The 20,749-nt window shown below is 31.7% G+C and overlaps 1 protein-coding gene across 3 annotated transcripts in view; it reads left to right on the top strand.

The window, feature by feature from the left end:
* Positions 1 to 20,749, top strand: part of Slc12a2 (solute carrier family 12 member 2) — an 86,930-nt gene that overhangs the window by 57,477 nt on the left and 8,704 nt on the right. The window contains exons 16-23 of one of the 3 annotated variants that reach the window (XM_078048030.1): positions 2,095 to 2,206; positions 3,449 to 3,589; positions 10,857 to 10,963; positions 13,215 to 13,294; positions 15,662 to 15,787; positions 18,205 to 18,252; positions 18,684 to 18,747; positions 19,652 to 19,736. In XM_078048030.1, coding sequence (XP_077904156.1) covers positions 2,095 to 2,206; positions 3,449 to 3,589; positions 10,857 to 10,963; positions 13,215 to 13,294; positions 15,662 to 15,787; positions 18,205 to 18,252; positions 18,684 to 18,745 — 676 coding nt within the window. In that variant the 3' untranslated portion in view covers positions 18,746 to 18,747; positions 19,652 to 19,736. Of the gene's footprint in view, positions 1 to 2,094; positions 2,207 to 3,448; positions 3,590 to 10,856; positions 10,964 to 13,214; positions 13,295 to 15,661; positions 15,788 to 18,204; positions 18,253 to 18,683; positions 18,748 to 19,651; positions 19,775 to 20,749 lie in introns of those variants that run through there. The other 2 variants (XM_021725649.2, XM_078048020.1) reach the window with 2 other exon arrangements.

Here is a 20,749-nt window from a genome sequence, read left to right as displayed (position 1 = left end):
ACTGACAACCAGTTTCAACTTAAGCAGATTTTGGGTTTTAGTATTTATTTAATAAATCCCATGTTTTTAATTTTAGACTTTATCAGTGTCTTTTTTTGTCTACCTGAGCCCAATACATGCATGCTCACTTCTCTTTACCTCATCTTTCAGTATATTTTTATGTTATTATTTTGATTAGATCACATTTAGATATTTGGGGGAAAGGGCTCTAAACATGAGACACAGCTGAGCCATGTAGTGTATTATGATACCTTTTTCTTGGCTGCACAGGTTTTCTGTTTTCCCTGAAGCTAATAATTTTTTCTTGTTAAACTGTATTTATCTATCTCAGCCTTCACCAAACTTGCCTAATGATTTTGTTTTCTTCACCTTGTAATTACTATTTCCTTGAAGTTTTTTTTTTACTGTTTTCTGTTTCTTTAAGTTGGATTTTGAAATTAAGCCTTGTCTGAAGTAAAGTATTTGTAATTCTTGGCAAGGAAGCTCTATTGCTATCGGTGAGTGGGTCTTGTCAGTTAAAGACTTTAATGTAGATTAAGGTGGCTTTGCTTGTTCTTTGAGGAATTTAAGTCATCTTAAAGGCTTTCTTTTTTATTTGATTAGTTTTCCCAGAAATGAATCTTTTAATCTTTTGCTTGTACATAAAGTTCTTACCACCAAAATTGTTGAGGGCCAGATAGGGAAGGAAGTTTGGGTGTCTCATGGTTCAATATGTAAATGTGGCTTGTTTTGTTTTTTTGGTACTAGAGATTGAACCCAGGGTTGCTTAACAACTGAACCACATTTCTAGCCCTTTCTTATTTTTTATTTTGTGACAGCATCTCACTAAGTTGCTTAGGGCCTCACTAAATTACTGAGGCTGGCTTTGAATTTGTGATTATCCTGCCTCAGCTTCCCATGCATAAAGCATGGCCACTGCACCCAGCTCAATAAATAAATGTTCTAGCTTCTATTTCAAACAGACTGCTTCTGCTCTTGGTTGTTTCTGGTGTCTCCAGACCAGAAGTTCTAACAAATATGCCAATTAGGACTGAGGAGGTACAGGACAATTGCCCATCATACAGATGGAAATGTTTGAGTTTTTCTAGTTGCTTCTTATACAGAGTTGAAACCAGTTCCCCTTACTTTTGTTTCTTTATCACACTGTCCCTGCCACTTCTAGAGGTATCTAGTACTACAATTCCTACGCATTTTGATCATATTTAGATATAAAATCAGGGATTTTCACATTTTCTCATGCTTATGTGGGGTTTACCCATCTATCCTCACTGTTCTTCCATTTGTGCTTAGCTTTCAATATTTCAATGCTGTTTTTTCTTTTGTTCTTTATCTTTGTGGTTTTGTGCTTTTAAAAAATATATAACAAAAGGATTTTGAGAATTTTTTGCTAATTTCTTTTGACTTACAAAATGGTTAACTAAAATTTTGTTGTTTTTGTTGTTGTTAACGGAGATTGAATCCCTCTTCTAGTCAATGAAAATTTAATAGTTAATATGTGAAAGTCATATCACCATCTCAGGTTTATAAAAGCAGTTCAATTCAGTTTTGGCCTTCACGACATCATTAATTAGAATTAACAACTTTTATTTCAAATTGCCATGGGTGATTTTACATGGCTAGTCATTAAAATTAAGCTAGATTAGAGAGAGCTGATAGTATAAAATAGAAGTAATTATGATGAGATCAAGCTAAGAAGGAAACATGTTTTATATTTGAAGGCAAGGCCATGCTCTTAAGTTTTCCAAGTTCTATGAAGGAACTAGGATATTTATTACCTTTAGAACATGAAGAGTTTTAACTAGCCATGTAATTTCTTCCTATAGTACTACCAGAAACTTCATATATAATATTACCTATTTTAGAAGAACATTTGGCATAATGTTTGTTCAGAAGTGTTGGTTTTTGCATTTTTCATGTACCAAAAAGGCCTAGATAAAAGTTACATTTTAAGAGACTCCTATGGACTGTGTCTTAAGGACAATTACATAAATGTTCTAGTGTAATATTTTGTTCTTAGAGAAACAGCTTGAATATCATGTTCTTATAGCCTAAAACACAAATTTTTCTAATTTTATCTTTTTAATCTTAAATTAGGCCACAGTGCCTTGTTATGACAGGTTCTCCCAATTCACGCCCAGCTTTACTTCACCTTGTTCATGATTTCACGAAAAATGTTGGATTGATGATTTGTGGCCATGTTCATATGGTAAGAACCAATTTTTGTTTTCTGGATTAAAGCATTTTTAACTCTATGTAACTTGTTATTTGTAACACTTTCTGGGTTGGAAGCAACTTGACAAATTGTCACTTTTTTTAAGGTAGTTTTCTTTAAAATATTTTTGCCTATAAACAGTATCAATATAACATTTTTAGAAAGATTTTGACATTTTGAATCTTCACTGTTATACTTACCAGAAGTAAGAATATAATTTAAAATAGTGGTAAATGTTCATGCCCAAAATAGTTTTTTGTTGTTGGCATCTTGGATGTTGAGAACAATCACTGGGTGATGGTTTACTTGTTCAGCACAAGAAATTGGAATATTTGTCAGATTCACTTTTCTCCCAAGCTATGTTGTTAATCTTATTTTGGTGCTGAAAATATGTGTTGTATGCCCCATGTCCCAGCTTCTACCGGAGTTGCTCTTTTACTTGTGGCAAAATCAAGGGAGGGGGGGTGGCACAGCTGCCCATGAGCTCTAGTGAGGATTGGTAGAAGGATACATTGAAACAGTGATCTCACTTGGAACATGTGGAGTTTTCCAGTTTGTCTGAAATTGTCAGTTCAAGCCAGGGACTTGAGCACAAAACATTACAAATGAAGCAATTTCTCTAACAGAAAATATTTTTCCTTAATCTTCATTGAGGTATATACAATTAAACTATTTGCTTTGTGTATTTGTATATAACATGTTTTTAGGGTTGCTTACAAGGATCAAAATCGAACTTTAAGGTCACAGATTCTTTTATTTCATGTTTAACAGAAGTGTGAAGAAAAATGTATTAATACATAATTCACTCTAATTTTCAGTAATATTCTTCAGTCACTGAGAATTAATAACATTTAGGCCAAACAAACAATAAACTAGGAAACTTTCTATAGAAAAGTGGAAAGCTATTATTTTGTTTTGTATAATCTCTTCCTCATTTTAAATAATTTTCTAGCTTCTCTGATGATGGATTGATATGTTTATTTTAAAGTCTGTTCCTTCCTCTTATCTTCCTGCCTTCTGCTAGCATACTCTTGTGCCATTGAGTATGCTTTTTTTGTAATCTTAAGTATTAGGAAGAATTTAGTTACATGAAAATAAAATACTTTTATTAGACTTCTCCCACACCAATATTTAGAGACCTTGTTTCAACCTTGTATAATAGGATAGTTTTTATAAATGTAAAATGGATTACCTTTTAATTAAATATATTGTTAAGATTTTTTTTTTAATTTAAAGGGCCCTCGAAGACAAGCCATGAAAGAGATGTCCATTGATCAAGCCAAATATCAACGATGGCTTATTAAAAACAAAATGAAGGCTTTTTATGCTCCAGTGCATGCAGATGACTTGAGAGAGGGTGCACAGTATTTGATGCAGGTAAATGTGTCGGCCTCTCAGGTGTCTCAATTCTGGTTTTATATAAGCTTCTTAGAACATTTTCATTCTGGATTTCTTTCTTCGTAGTCATACAATTGGTAACTCTTTTGAAATATCTTAATTATGACAGACTACATTTTATAATTCTGAACTAAAAGGACTATAGAAATTCTTGGCTGGTAGCCAAGAACCTATTAGAAAGTTAGCTTATTATTCACATAAAATATTTCCATCTATTCCTCCTGCATTTTACTGGTTTTTTTTTAATAAAAATGGTAACTAATATAGTCCTTATCTAATTTTTTAAATAATTTTTAAAAAAGAGCTGGGGATATAGCTCAATGGGAGAACAATCCTGGGTTCAATCCCCACTACTAAAAAGTGGATATGAGTACTTCATGTGTTATTAATTTTTTTTTTCTTAGCTGAGTGGTGAATACATGATTTTATATACTAATACCTTTTTGTACATGATATAGTTAAATATTTCAGGTATAATGCTACCCCTTGTCATAAGGTTGTTTACAGTGGATAAATCTTGCTTACTTTTATACAATTTATTATTAATTTGGACAAATTTTAAAATAAAATTTTAAAAAGTTTAAAAAATTATGATTACTATGTATGTAATACATTTTATGAAGGAAAATTCTTTCTTAAAGCAGTGGTCAAGTGAGTCAAGTGGTTTGCACTAAGTCTCAAGAATTTAAATCTCTAATAAATTTCCTGATACCACCACTGGTGGTTGTCCAGTTCAGAGATCATACTTAGAGAACTACTCACCTGTCAGAACATTGTGCTAATTTGCAACACTCACCTAGAGGTTTTCTGTGGTATATATGAAAATATTGTGAATTTGGCAAGAGACAATCCATTCTCATCAACCTAACATACTCCCATGCATCCTGAAAATTTTATCAATATGGGCAAAGTAGGATAAATAGAACAGTATCATCATTGCCTATAAACCTGACAAATTCAAGCCCTTTACAAAGATCCCTAAGCTGTCTGAGAAATAGTATGAAATGTCCTTACTAGTAGGTGCCAGCTTGCCCCTAGAGGACTAATAGATATTGTAATCTAAATTTTCACTGAAAGTATTTATTTTTCCCTTGTACCTTCTGGAGCCCTAGTAGGTGAAGTGACAAATGCCCACATAATATTTTCCTGCCTTGTAATCTTTGTCAGAAAATATTTATGTACATTAATTTGTCTCTAGTGTGTTAACAGTAGTCTACAGGGTTTTTTTGGAGGGGGTGGGGGCCAGGTACCGGGGATTGAACTTGGGGCACTCAACCACTGAGCCACATCCCCAGCCCTATTTTGTATTTTATTCAGAGACAGGGTCTCACAGAGTTGCTTATTAGCACCTTGCTTTTGCTGAGGCTGGCTTTGAACTTGCAATCCTCCTGCCTCAGCCTCCCAAGCCCCTGGGATTACAGGTGTGAATCACCACCACTCTGGGCAGTATTCTACAGTCCTCGAGGTGTCTTTTAGATAGGTTCTGTTATTTATTTTACTAAACTTTGTATCTGTAGTTTCTCTGTCCCTGCATACCATCATAAGAATACCATTCAACAAGCATTTGAACATACATCTTACACAACAAAGTAAGATTCACTTTCAGAAAGAATCTTATCAGTAGTTTGTATAAAAACCCCTTAGGCAGTGAGACATAACAATGTTAATTTTTTCATTTGTATATTTGGGTTTTTCATTTTCTTTTTTTTTTTGAGACAGCAGCCACTTGATTATCAACCCAATTTAAAACCTTTATTTTAAATAGCAAAATGACATTGTTCTTAAAGAAAATTCCAGATTGTATAATGATAGCCCTTTAAAGCAAATGAATCTCATGTAGGATTTCAGTGTAGACAAAACTATTTTTTCCTGGAGGAAAAATGGTCTAGAATTATCTTGTGTGGTATGTGTTGTGTATTCCTGATATTTCTTTATCATATGTTGAAATAAACAATGTTTTTTTTAAAAAAAAGATGTTCTCAAATTAGTGGATCAAAAATTCTAAATGGGCAATAAAATTTTTGAAGTATACATTTATATCCATATAGCTTGGATCTAGGTATAAATGATGCCATGATGTTATTACCTAATTATAACTTGAAGCCATCGTTTTTGACTGAACTTTTCAAAACTAACTATCCAGATCATGTAGCAAAAACTTGGTGTTTTTTTCAGTGATTTTTAAAGTAATACAAATCTCATATCAGAACTCAAGTAAATTTTAAATAGGCAACTATGATATTAGAAAATGTTTTTACTTAGTAGTGAAAGACAAAATGAAAAACTACAGTTGGGAAAACAGTTGTTCTTTTGGCTGTATCATTAACAAGAATTTTTACTACAAAGAAAATTATAACAACAAATGCATTTCTTACTACAAATTGTAGTCTGAGACACACAGAAAACAAACATTGCTAGTGAGTTGAAGATAGTAATGTTTGTAATAAGGTTCAAAAGATTGCATTTTGCCAAGTCATTTTCAATTATGGAATCCATGAAGAATGATTTTCTGTCAGCCATTAGAGAAATATGTTCTGGAGTAGATAAGTTTTCTGAAATAAACTATTTCCCTAATACACATCATGTACTGTGTTGGAAACTGAAAACATGACCCTCTAACAAAATAAGTACTTTGATTAGAATTTACGAAGAATTTAGGGATTTAGAGATTGAAGAATTTAGAGATTTCTTCATTCAGTCATTCTGGGGAAAGTTATCTCAGTAATGAAGTTGGAAGCAGAAGTGCACAGAGTATATAACAGGATGTTATTGTTAATTTTTTTTGTTATTTTTTTTGTGTTGTTATTTTTGTTGTTGTTGTTGTTGTTAATTTTATAAAGTTAAGATCTTTAGGGAGCCAGCAGTGTGTTGCTCAATGGTGGAGTATGAGCTACACACTGGAGTATGGCTAGCATGTACATGGCCCTGGGCTCAATCCCAGGAACCCCCGCCCCCCCCCCAAAAAAAAATACACACACAAATAAACCTTTTGATTATAATGGAATTATGGCAAATTTGTGATGAGGAGGAGTTTACTCTGGCAATATTTTGTCCCACCAAGAAGTTAATGCTGAAAGGCCAACATCATTCTAAATGGGAAAAAATTGAAAGCATTACCTCTAAAAACTGGAACAAGCCAGGGATTTCCTCTTTCACCACTTCTATTCAACAGTCTTGGAAACTCCAGCTAGAGCAAGTAGACAGATGAAAGAAATTAAAGGGATATAATAGGAAAAGAAGAACTCATATTGTCTCTATTTACCGACAGCATGGTTCTGTATTTAGAAGACCCAGAAATCTTCTAGAACTCAAATGAATTCAGCAAAGTAGTAGGATATAAAATTAACATCTATAAATCATTTGTGTTCCTATGCATCAGTGATGACTGAAAGAGAAATTAGGAAAGCTGTCTTATTCACAGTAGCCTCAAAGAAAATAAAATATTTAGGAATCAATCTAACAAAAAGGTGAAAACTACAGAACACTAAAGAAATTGAAGAAGACTTTTGAAGATAAAGATATCTAATGTTCTTGGACAGGCAGATTACTATTGTCAAAGGGCCATGTTACCAAAAGCACTATACATATTTAATGCCATTCCTATTAAAATTCAAATGACATTCTTCATAGAAGTGGAAAAAGCAATCATGAAATTCATTGGGAAAAATAAGAGGCCTAGAATAGCCAAAGCAATCATTAGTGAGAAAAGTAAAACAGGAGGTATCATAATTCCAGACCTTAAATATACTACAGAGCAATAGTAACAAAAACAGCATGGTATTGGCATCAAATGGAACAGAATAGGAGATGCCGAGGCAAACCCCCTACTTAGGCTAGACCAAGGTGCCATAAACATACATCAGAGAAAAGAGCCTCCTTCAACAAATGGTGCTGGGAGAATTGGAAATCCAAATATAGCAAAATGAAATTTAATTCCTATCTCTCATCCTACACAATACTTAAAGTGGATCAAAGACCTAGGCTTTAGACCTATGAGACCCTGTGACTACCAGAAGAAAATGTAGGCCCAACTTTCTACCATGTTGGCTTAGGAATTGACTTACTCAACAAACTCCTAAAGTTCAAGACCTAAAATAAATCAATAAATGGGATGATATCAAACTAAAAAACTTCTCCAGAGAAAAGGAAACAAGAACATGAAGAGAACGCCTACAGAATGGGAGAAAAACTTTGCCACCCACACTTCAGAGCATTAATCTCCAGGATATATAAAGAACTCAAAATCTTAACACTAATAAATAAATAAATAAACCAGTCCAATTAATAAAAGGGCAAAGGAACTGAACAGACACTTCTCAAAAGAAGAAATACAGTGGTCAACAAATATATGGAAAAAATGGTCAACATCTGTAGCAATTAGAGAACCGCAAATTGAAACACCACTGAGATTCCATCTCCAGTCAGAATAGCAATTATCAGTCATATGAGTCACAATAAATGTTCATGGGGATGTGGGGGAAAAAGTACCTTATGCATTACTGGTGGGACTGCAAATTGGTGCAACCTTTCTAGAAAACAATGTGGAGATTTTTCAGAAAACCTAGAATGGAACCATCATTTGACCCCATTGTCACTCCTAGCTATATATCCAAAGAGTTAAAATCAGCATGCTCAATAGCAGCTCAGTTCACAGTTGCTAAACTATAGAACCAACCTAGGTACCCTACAAAAGTTGAATGGATAAAGAAAATGTGGTATATACACAATGGAATATTACTTAGCAAAAAAGAAGAATGAATTTATGACATTTGCTAGTAAATGGATCTAGAGACTATTATTTATGGTAAATGAAATAAGCCAATACCCATCCCGCCCCCAAAAGTCAAATGGTCTCTGATATTTGAATATAAACCTACAACCAAGGGGGAATATAAGTTCCGTGGATTAGACAAAAGGGAATGAAGGGAAGGGAGAAGGGTTAGGAAAGACAATGGAATGAATCTAACATAACTTTCCTGTGAATACACCACAGTAAGTCTTAACATCTTGTACATCCACAAGAGTGAGATCTTAATTAGAATAAGATAAATCCCATGTTTATATAAATATGTCAGAATACACTACTGTCATGCATAACTAAAAGGAACAACTAATGAGTTAATGGTTATCTTGTGACTTAGTTCTTTAAAGACCTATAAAATCTGAAAGTAATTTTTGGTTTTCTTTTATATTCCATTTGCCCTCCACCTCACTTCAAATTTAAAATGTGCTATTTTGTAGTGATTGCCAGTTATTAGTTTTTAAAAAATTTTAGCTGTTTCTTCAAGGCAAAGATGTTGTTTTTAGCATTGAGAAGGAAGAAAAAAGCTCTTTGAAGAAATTTGTACATGGATTGTATATTTGGAAGCTTTATAGGATTAGAGGTTTTTCTTCTGATCTTTAATTATTCCAAGTACTTGGGACAGTGTCACATACTTAGCCTTTGATAAATAATCGGATTGTTTTAAGAATGCAAATGTTGATTATTATATCCTTTAGAATCATATACAAAAATATCTTATATGGATCAGCAACATAAATATGAGAGTTAAAACCATAAAACTTTAGAAGAAAGCAGAGATAAATCTTCATGACCTTGGATTTGGCAATGGACTCTGTAATTCAGCACCAAATGTATGAACAACAACAACAAAAGTTGATGTCAAAACCAGCCTGTAGAATGGGAGAATATTCATTCACAAACATTCTGATAAAGGCTTAATATACAGAATATATAAAGAATGTCTAAAATAGTAACAAAAAAGAATGGAATTTTAAAATTGTCAAAAGATATAAAAATAGCCAGTAAGTAAATGATGTTCAACATCTTTAGTTATTAGGAAAATGCAAATCAAAATCACAGTGAGATACCACTTAATCTACCTAGTGTAGTTAAAGTTGAAAAAAACTAGAAAATGTTTTGTTGAGAATGTGGAAAAATGAGAATCTGTGAATTGTTGGTGTAAGTATAAAATGATATATACATCATAGGAATGGTTTCTCAAAAAGCTAAACCCAAAATTACCATGATCTTGATCTTTACCTAAAAACATTTTTAAAAGGAGTCAGATCTGTATGCCAGTGTTTTTTGCAGCATTAATCACAATAGCCAAAATTAGAAACTACTACCCATCATGTGATAATGCATAAATAAAATATGTATATATAAGATAAAATTCATTCAGTTATAAAAAGGAATGATATTTTGATATAGTATGGATTAAACGGGAAGACATTCTGTTAAATTAAAAAAAATAGGCACAAAAGATCAAATTCTGTAATTCAATTCAGAAAATATCTAGAACAGGCAAGTTAACTGGGATAAAAGTAGATTAAATGTTGCCAGGGGCTGGGGAGAAGAGTGAATAGGTAGTTATTACTTAATGGTTACAGAATTCCTACTGGGGTGATGAAGACATTTTGGAAGTAATTAGTGGTATTAGATGTAAAGGATTTTGAATGTAATTAATACCTGTTGAAAATGCTTTAAGCCAGATGCTGTAGGTTAATCTCAATGGCTTGGGAGGCTGAGGCAGGCAAATTTAAAGTTCAGAGTCAGCCTCAGTTACTTATGGAGGTCCTGAGTAATTTGGCAATATTCTGTCTAAAAATAAAAAATGGGCTAGGGATTTGGCTCAGAGGTTAAACACCCCTTGGTTTAATCCCTGGTACGAAACAAAACAAAAGGGTTAAAATGGCATATTTTAAAAACTTTTTAATCACAATCTCACAGTTTTCCAGTATGCTTTACAATCAAGAGATTTTGTTGGGCTTTTGGGCAAATTTGTTTAACATATCGTATTGCAATTCCTGATGAAATTGCAAAAAAATGTGATTAATTGAAAAGTTGAGGAAAGAAATTAGTCAAATTTCAGCAGAAACTTGCATGATTGATAGAATTCAAATTTTAATATTGTAATTTAAAACTGTAGCCCTTTGGACTTTTAAAAAGTAACTGAGAATACACCTATATTATTAGGATTTTAGAAAATTAAGTGTATTTAATATTTGCCAATAAATATACACAGAAATTTTGGTAAATTATGAGAAGTATATATATGTGTAATATGTGATCAATGTACTATATGTAATTTATAAGTCAGCACCTATGTATGGCCTGCTGAAGAGTTTTTGTTGATAAGTCCATATAATATTTAGAGACTGTTAATTTGGAGGATTTTCATCTCTTAAAAAACTATTTTGTTGAGTAGTATATATTTGAAGTTGTATTTATTGTATATTTTAGGCTGCTGGTCTTGGTCGTATGAAACCAAACACACTTGTTCTTGGATTTAAGAAAGATTGGTTGCAAGCAGATATGAGGGATGTGGATATGTATATAAACTTATTTCAGTAAGTATTTTTTATTTCAGTAATTTAGTTCAGAAAAATACTAATTTTATTTCAATTTTATCTTTACCTTTTTAACACACATTATACATAAACATGTATGTACATGTGGGTATGGAAGCACACATACTCAAGAGTGAGTGTGTGTGTCATTCTGGCTTCCCACTTTTTATCCCTTCAGCTCTTACTGAGCAGAGTTCTCAAATGTTCTCAGTACAATCACCTTCTAAATTATGTCATTATAATGTCCTATGCTGAGGAAGGGAATTTTAGCATTATCTCAGCCTCATGGGTTTAGTTGTGTTCTCCTTTCAAACTAATTTTGCAGTTAGTCATTTGGTTCATCCATGATGTTATTTAAAACATTTTTTTATTAAACCTATTTACATGTTTCCTTTTTTACCCCCTTGAAGCATTAAGTTCTGATTTTACTATTCCTTTTTCAGTGATATTTTCAATGATCTTTATCATATAGCTTAGTTTTATTTTCCATCACTGTAACTTTCTTCTGATGAATTGTCTGATAGGGTTTTTTTGTTTGTTTGTTTTTTAAAATTCTTTTGTTTCTTTGTCTTTGTTTTTACTTGGGGTTCATGAATTTTTGTGTATATACTTTTTTATGGAATCTGCTACCTATGATTATGGAACTAAGTCATTGCATCAAAAAACTTTTTGCCAAATTTACTTCTTAAATATTGAAAAGTACTTCTTTCCTTTCTCTAGTACTCTAGGATTTGCTAATCAAATCTATTTATCCCTAAGGATAAGCATCCTCTCTATATGCCAGAGTTGAAGAATATAGTCTTTTTCATGTCATAGTTACTGATGACCTAGAGCTATCCTCTCCTTCTTGTTAAGTATGTCTTTATATACAAACAGTTTTCCTTAAATTAAAAAAATAAATATAACCCTTGTATTTAGCCAAGATCAAAGTCAAGTCCTGTTTTTTCTATGAATTTGATCTGATTATCCTTAATTCACTGGCATTATCTCCCTTACTGTAACTCCTGTTATTTCTATAGATACAACATGGTTATTTCCTCTCTCACATAGAATATAGTTTTCTTTTTATAGCTGCATTTAAAGAGTCTTTAAGGAAATATCCAGATTTCACTCTATTTTTTTTTAATCTCTATACTGATTTTATGATGAACAAAATTTCTCAACTAATTGTTAAGTGTTTTTAGTTAAGATTAAAGCTCTGCTAATTTTGTTGTGCTGTGACTGCTGTTTGACTTGGGGTTTATTACTTTTTTAAAAAGTAAAATCTCATTCTAACTTCATAATTCTGTTCTCTGTATTTAGGGGGACAGAGGAAAATACAGTGGAAACAAAGAATAAATTATGTAGGCCATAAATCATAAATCCCATGAGTTATGGGCTGGGTTTTTTCTCTCAAGGCTCAATTAAAGATAAAAGTTAATCCCATTACCACTCATTTAGAAAAACTTAACTTTTGAAATTTATCTTTTCAGAAAATTTAAGGGAAAACTTGAGCCAGAACAGAAGATTTATGGTCTTAACAAGTTTCTAGACTTTGTCTGCTTTTAGAATCACCTTCAAGGTTTTTAGTATATATAAAATCTTTGAACTACTTTTTAAACCAATTTTGTAAAAATTTTTGAAATTATTTTAAAATACCCTTCTTTCAGAAATTTCTTCATACCCTACAATCTGCTGTCATTCTCAGTAGACTATATTTTGTCTTCATATATTTCTCTTGATGTTAAGGGTATGAGCCTGATTATAAGTATCATATATTTCTCTTGACGTTAAGGGTATGAACCTGAATATAAGTAGAGGAAGATTACTGAAATTCCATAATTTTACTTTGTAGGATAAAAATACTATTACTGCTTTTAACAGCTACTTTAGGTAGAATTTCAGTATATGTGTCACAACGACAGGGATACATTCTGAAGAATGTTAGCTGATTTTGTTGTGTGGACACCATAGAATGTATGTACACAAACCCAGATAGCATAGCTTACTACACATTTAGACTACTTAGCATATGTGGGTGTATATGTAGTTGTACTCTGTCATTGACCAAAGCGTTGTGTGGCACATGATAGTACTGTGTAAGAAGGGAAAGGGAAAGTATAGGATTCGAAAGCAACATTTATATCTTACCAACTAATTTTTTAAGCATATGAAAGAAAACATATATTTAAGTCTGAAAGTGATTTTAGAGATATGTGATTATGTTCATTTTATGGAGAACATAAATTGTTGTGATCTCTAAATTTTATAGTGATGCCTTTGACATACAGTACGGAGTAGTGGTTATCCGCCTAAAAGAAGGTTTGGATATATCTCATCTTCAAGGACAAGGTAAACATCATTTGAAATAAGTTTTTATTTAAAATATATAAATTACTTTGTTAGAAAATTGTATATGATTCTTACATTCTTCATTAACTTTCATGATTACCATCTATTTTCTCATAGACTGTTATATGGCATTTTAAGATCATATCTATTTGGAATCCATCAAAGTGTGTTTTTTCTTTGTGTCAGCTTGGATGATATTTAGTGATTATTAATGAAGAGATTAAATTTGATTCAAATAATGTTAAGAGAAGCAGATATTAGCTATAATTGTCTAGGAACAAAATTATGAAAGTACATAAGTAAAATAATAGTGTGTGAGAAAATTTTTAAATGATTACTAAATCATTGTTTTCATGCTTATAAAAGTAATGTTTTATACAGTCACAGTAATAAAGATTAAATGTTGTCACAATTTTTTGTCTTCAGAAAAGACCCATTTTATAAAAAGAAACGTCATTTAAAAATATTTAAGATGCATATAAAGTAGTGCATAGATGTCCTCTATATTCTTAATCTAACTCCATCCCCTTTAGTAACATCTTGCATATCTAGAGTACTATCTCAAACTAGGAAACAGTCTACAGATTTTATTCCAGTTTTACCAGTTTTACATTCACTTGGATGCATGTGTATGTCATTCTGTTTTATTTATCACATTATTTGTACAACTACCACCATAGTTAGGATACAAACTATTATGTCACTACAAAGATTCCCCTTCACGTTCCTTATTTATAGCTCTCACCACACTTCTTCCCTGACCCTCATTACTAGTAATTTGGTCATGTCTAAAATGCTCTCTATATAATACAATGTCACTTTCATAGCATTTTTAAAGTGAAGGTTAAAACCAAAGGTGTAATTGCTGCTTTTGTCAACTTTATTAAAACTATGGAAATGTCTATATCCTGAATTTTTCATAGTTTAAAAGATATTATAAGCTTAAGATAACATGTATATCCCCTTTGTAAATTAAGTAACTAAATCAGAATTAGTTAACTTTAAATAGTCAAGAGGCATATAATGAAATGTTGTCATCTGTTATATATTGAAATTAGAGATGTATTATTTATTTTAATCTTCCTCCCTTTTTTCCCTTTAAGAGTATTCTACAGTTTTGAAAGAAATACTTTGAAGTCTTTATCTTTGTAACAAAGTATATTTTATTCTGTGGAAGGCCTGGCAAAGATAACTGCCTCAATTTTCTCTTATTCTAACAATGATTGAACTTTAGGATACCTGATTTACATCTGTTAACTTCGCAGAATTATCTGTAGTGTTGTTCCCTTTCACTGAGAAATATCACAATTTGGCTAATAGCTTGCATAGTTCTATAATTTGCTGAGGTTTGAATGTTATAGAAACTTTTTTTCAAAGTATTTGTTCATGGATTTATACTTTTTACATTTTTTTGAGAATTTATAGGAATATGATTTGGTGTAGGAATTAAGAGCACAGGTGTTGGAACCAAATAGATTTCTTAATCCCAGCCTTAATTGACTTCCAGGACTCTGTTTCCTTGTCTGTTAGAGCAGAGTTATCCCATAGGGCTGTCATAAAGATTAAAGAATAGATAAGGCCTATAAGTTCCTGTCATAATGCTGGTCAGTGGACTCCATAGTTCTGTTGTTACTTTTCTTCATTTATAAAAATAAGTTATGATGATTATGGGCAGATTATCAATCTCATATTTGAATGATAAATGTGTTATAGGAATTAAATATTCACTAACTCCTTGCCAAAAAAAGAAAAAAAAAAACGATTTAAGGGGCTGGGGTTGTGGCTCAGCAGTAGAGCGCTCACCCAGCATGTGAGGTTCAATCCTCAGCACCACATACAAGTAAATAAATAAAGTCATTTAAAAAAAAATATTTAAAAGTGAAGAAGTGGTACTTTCACCATGAGCTTGTTAGGAAAAAATTCTGTGGTCTGAGCTTCATAGTTTGGGTATAATTTTTTCAGTGTTCTCTGCTTACTTGCATATAAATGTTGGTTACATTTTACATTTTTATATTTGTAACATTGGAACTAGGGTTTGTTTCATATACTATATATCATTGTTTTTTCCATGTAGGTTGTACTATTAAGTGAATTTCACTCATTACTTGTTCTCTAGCACCTAATTCAGATATCTTAGCCATGTGGTTGTGGCTTCTATATTTAAGTGAATATTCAAAACATATTTAACTAAATAATCAAACAGACTCTCACATAAAACATCACATTTACATAAGGAATCATTTATAATTAATTTTCTATTCCATAATTAACCTTGCTGTAAAATATCATTTAATTATTAAACCCCGATGCCTTCTTGAACTGTTAAAATGATTTTAGATACTATTTTAAATGCTTTCATGTTTACAGAAGAATTATTGTCATCCCAAGAGAAATCTCCTGGCGCCAAGGATGTGGTACTAAATGTGGAGTACAGTAAAAAATCGGATTTAGATACTTCCAAAACATCTGGTGAAAAATCTGTTACACATAAAGGTAATTTGCAATCGAACAAGAAAATTTATTAATGTTAATGTTTCAACCTGGGGAGGAAATGATTTTTGTTATATATATTATAAAATAGCCTATTCTCAAACTTGTCACCATTTATTTATAGTTAGATAAAATTTATGACTTTGAAAATGGCTACAGAATGACAAGCTGTTTTAAAGTATTAAAGAGGATCATAGAACAAAAACTATGCCAATGAACATGGTCTTGTATGTTTTTATTTATATTTGCTTTAAATAAAACATTTTAATTTAAAGCATAGTTTAAATCTGAACTTTGAAGGAACATGGTAATTTTATAATAACAGGGAAGACTTTCAGAAAATTTCATTCACAAATCTGTATGTCACATTTATGAGAAGGGACAAGGGATGACTTCCAAATCTTACTCTCCCACCCTCATTCTCCTACCTCTCTTCAGACTAGTATCTCCATCTGTCCTGTTTATTCCCAACTAATATACTACAAGAAAAAAAAATGCACTGTAAACCATCTAACCACAGCATACTTTTGATTTCTATATCTATAAAATGGTCACCTTTTGTGAAATTGAAACATTAGAAACAAACTATGTGTCTATGCAGTTTATTTCTTCTAGGTTACCTTAGAAGTATTAGCGTTGCTTTTTAATCCCTTCTTATGTACCTTGTTTGCTTAAGAGGAACAGCAGTTGAAAGTGCAGTCAAAACCTATTTTCCCTTTCAGTTCTTTGCTGGCTTGATTATAATTGTTTTCTTTTTTGCCTCAAAACTCCATAAATTGATTCTGATAACTATTCTTCTGCTCCTACATTTATTTTAATTTATGGTATACATTCTTTAATTTCCTCCTACTTTTATTTTTGTTGTTGTTGTTAATTTCTCTTGCATAAAATAGATCCTTTCTCTACAGTTTATTAGGAATTAATGTATGAGTTGTTGGAAGGGGAAAACCTAATTTTATCAAGCAGCTACTCTGTGCTCCCACATTTTAATCTGCTATTCATGCATTAATTTCTTAATGATTTTATAAGACTGTAACTCACATTATTTTTGTAGACTAGGAAACTGGGTCAGAACATCTCTAACCATCTTTCTGTTGTTAAAACCTACATGCCTTTAAATTAGTTTAAATCATTTTTAAATATCGATAATTTACTTGACATTTCTGAGCTATTATAAGTGAATACAGAATGTCCATAGTTACAGTTTTTTTTAATTATTAAAGGTAGATATATTAAATATATACTTTATGAGAACAGTAATATTTAGTACCATAAAATTAAATATAATAGTTGGTTTTTTCTATAACATGCATAAAAATACAATATTAGCTTTATTTTGTGTTTGCTTTCTATTTGGTGAAGTCTCAGCATCAGCAAACTACTAAGAAGTTTATGTAAAAAGTCTTAAGAATTGGAAACATTCTGGTATAATTATTGTGTAGTGACAGCATTTGGTTATATCTTTTTTGATTATTGAGGCATACAGTATGCAAGGAGACAAAAAGAATACTCCTTTAAAGCTTACTTTGTATCAAACCCTGAGCTCATTGCATCAGTACTTGCAATATAACAACTTAAGAGGTAGGTGCTGCTAACTCTTTCTACAAATGATGAAATCAAAGAGTTATGTAATCAGCTCAAACTCATACAGCTAGGAAAGGAGTAGAGGTAATACTGGAATCCTGGAAGTCTAACTCAAGAGCCCAGTGCACTATACTCTTATCTGCCCAAGTTCAAAATTTTATGTGCCTTAAACAAGCAAATAATACAAGCTTACATTTAGAAGAAACGTGGGGTTAGCAAAACTAACCCCAGGGTGGGGGAAATCTGGTGAATACTTAAATATAACTGGATGAATACATGCACATGTACATGCATTTATATGTACATTTATTTGAAGAAAGCCATTCTTATATAACTTAGCATTTATATAAAGCAAAGACCCCTGCCACTGCTCAAATTTCTTAATATTTCAAATAGTGATTAACTTTTACATATACGAAATATCAGATATTTCTAAAATTGCTTTTTAGTTATTTGCACAGTTGTGCAGTGACATATTTAAAATGTATTATCTGCAAACCAATTTTGTAATATCTTATTTCTACTCTACAAGCTATAGTTTTATACCTTCTCAACTGATTGCAAACGTAAAAGCTTAAAAATTCTGCCGAAGGTTTTTTGGATAAACTTACAGGAATAAAATTTCAGGGTAAGTGTTAATCATTTGCCCTGTAGGGTCTAAGATATGTTGGCATATTAAAAACCTGAACACTAGTGTAGAAAATATTAATCTTCAGTCTTGATCATTTTTCATGGACTGTTGCTTCATACTGTTTTGTTTAAAATGTGCTCTATTTATATTTTATTGATATAAAAGCAATTAACTTAATATTTTGTGTTTTTTAAACATAATCTAGATGAGGAAGAGGATGGCAAGACTCCAACTCAACCACTGTTGAAAAAAGGCAGGCATTTTTCATCATTTTATTTTAATCCCTTTTTTTCATACTGTTAACTCTTTAACTCCAACCTTATTATTTTCTGTTTTTTTTTAACATTATCTTTTATTTCCATAGTGAGGTGATGTTACAGATATCTATTAAACACAGATTAGAAGTTATGATTGGTCCAACTAAAGAGTTAAATCTTTTTGGGACAAGGTGAAATATTACAGATAAGTTTTTATCATTATAAGAATTTAAATAATTTCAGCATTTCTAAAATACTGAAACCTAAAAAGTCAGTATTTTTTTTCTTTAAACTGCATGGTTTAGATGATATGTAGGGACACTGAAATGGTATCGTTTGCATTCTTTACCATCAGTTGTACCCAACCAGGTCCTAAATTTTGATACTAATATATTTTTCATTTTAAAAATTACAATATTTCTCACAGTCGTGCTGCGTTTGGGAGATACAGTCATATCAACATACATGAATTTTATGAGGAGGAGATAGAGGTGAGAGTTATGGAGCAGTGTGGTTTGGTAGCCATATTTCATCATGCAGAATCATTTGTCATGTTTGCATACATCATGGCAGCATGAAAAGTGAGTGACAGTCATTTTTCAGAAGTGATCAGATTTCCTCTTCTGGATTTCTGCTTTTAAAAATTTAGTATAGGAGTTTCATAATAGTCATCTGCTTGTTCACTGAGCCAGTACTGATTTATTATTTTTTTTAATTCCTGGAAAGAAAATGGGAACTACTTTGGTTTCTTGTCCTATAAACCTATTGCAGATGGGTGCCCTTCCAAGGAATTCCTACCCCTTTGTGTGGTACAGAGAAAGATATGATGTTCCTTAGAACTGGGCATCATATATTAAAGAGGACAAAAGATTAAAGATCAGGGATTTTCCTAAGACTAAGGTTTCATTCTGATAATTGTAAGATTGTATTGTTATGTCTTCAACTCCCTCTGTCATTTATGTTACAGATAATTTCTATTTTTTAAAAAAATTTGACCTTAAATTACTCAGTTACCTGATTACAGAAGAAATATTTTCACAGAACAGGTATAAACTTGATTTGTCCAGTTAGCCTGAAATAGTTTTCCAGAAAAACACACAAAAAAAATCTATCACTCAAGAATATTTTGACTGATACTTATGATTCTCTTACATTCATCAGAATGCTTCAAAATATTAGAAATTAGACAAGCAAAGTTGGATGAGTTATTTTTAAAAGAATGTACTTATTCGTAGCCATTTTTAATTATATTTAAATTATAAACAACTGATATAAATACCATATATATTCCCTATCTGCATTATTTGATTATAAAAAAGGAAATTATAGGAACTCACCTAAAGAAACTTTATTTACTTCCCTTACACTTTTTTTTTTTTACCGTTAATCCTTTAGAATCCAAAGGCCCTATTGCACCTTTAAATGTGGCTGACCAAAAGCTGCTTGAAGCTAGTACACAATTTCAGAAAAAACAAGGAAAGAATACTATTGATGTCTGGTGGCTTTTCGATGATGGAGGTAAGATCATTAATATATTTTTTAAACGTTTAAAATTTACTAAAGATAGAAGATAGTACCAAGAAATGGCATGTACTTTTCACCCACTCAAGTTTTGCCAACATTCTCACACAACAAAAGGATTAATTTCAGAATCAGGCTTAGTTGTCTTGTCTCTTCATTATAGAAGTGCTCAGTACCTCCTTGAGCCTCATGACCTTAACATTTATTTTATATTAGGCCATTTTGTATAATGCCATTCAGTTTGGAATGCTATTTGATATTTCCTCAAAATTAGTATGAAGTTATATGTTGGCAGAAATATCACAGATTTGATACTCTGTTCTTCTTGCTCCATTGTTCTTCTGACTACATCTCATGATACTGATTTATCCCATCACTGGTGCAATGAACTTTGACCATTGAGTAAAGTGTTTCCCACCAGGTTTATCCACTGGAAAATTGCCCCTCACTTTATAATTGCAGATATTAGAGGGTTATTCTGAGACTGTGTCCCTTTTATCAGTATTTTTAGCTATCACGTATTTTTCTCTTTTTTTTTTTTTTGCTATTTTTGTTGTGATTGCCAAATGACGATTTTCCAATTACATATTTCTTCCTTGTTTATTAGTTGGCATTTTACTTGAAGGATGAGCTTTTTTTATTTCTATCAATGTGGGTTAATTGATTTCTTATTTTATTAAACGGGATATAATTTATTATTTTCATAGCCAGCAGGAGCTCTCTTAGACTAATTTCTGTGCCATTTGTTCTGCCCCAGCATTCATGGAGTCACTTTCTGATATAAGATGATGTTCCAGGTTCAATTTTATAGTTTTGTACATTCCCTATACTAGCCACAGATGGGACCTCCAAGTATCTCTGGTTTCTTGGAGTGGAAAATAGTATTTAGAAAAAATAAGGGCATTAGATACCTGTGGCTGTGAGGGTGTCACTGCTCCCAGGCCCTCTCAGTGGAAAGAGCTGGAAGTATAT

The sequence above is a fragment of the Ictidomys tridecemlineatus genome, chromosome 1 (assembly GCF_052094955.1).
Source record: "Ictidomys tridecemlineatus isolate mIctTri1 chromosome 1, mIctTri1.hap1, whole genome shotgun sequence".
Classification (NCBI taxonomy): domain Eukaryota; kingdom Metazoa; phylum Chordata; class Mammalia; order Rodentia; family Sciuridae; genus Ictidomys; species Ictidomys tridecemlineatus.
Note: the sequence above shows the minus strand (reverse complement) of the source record. Positions and strands in the feature narration are given on the sequence as shown.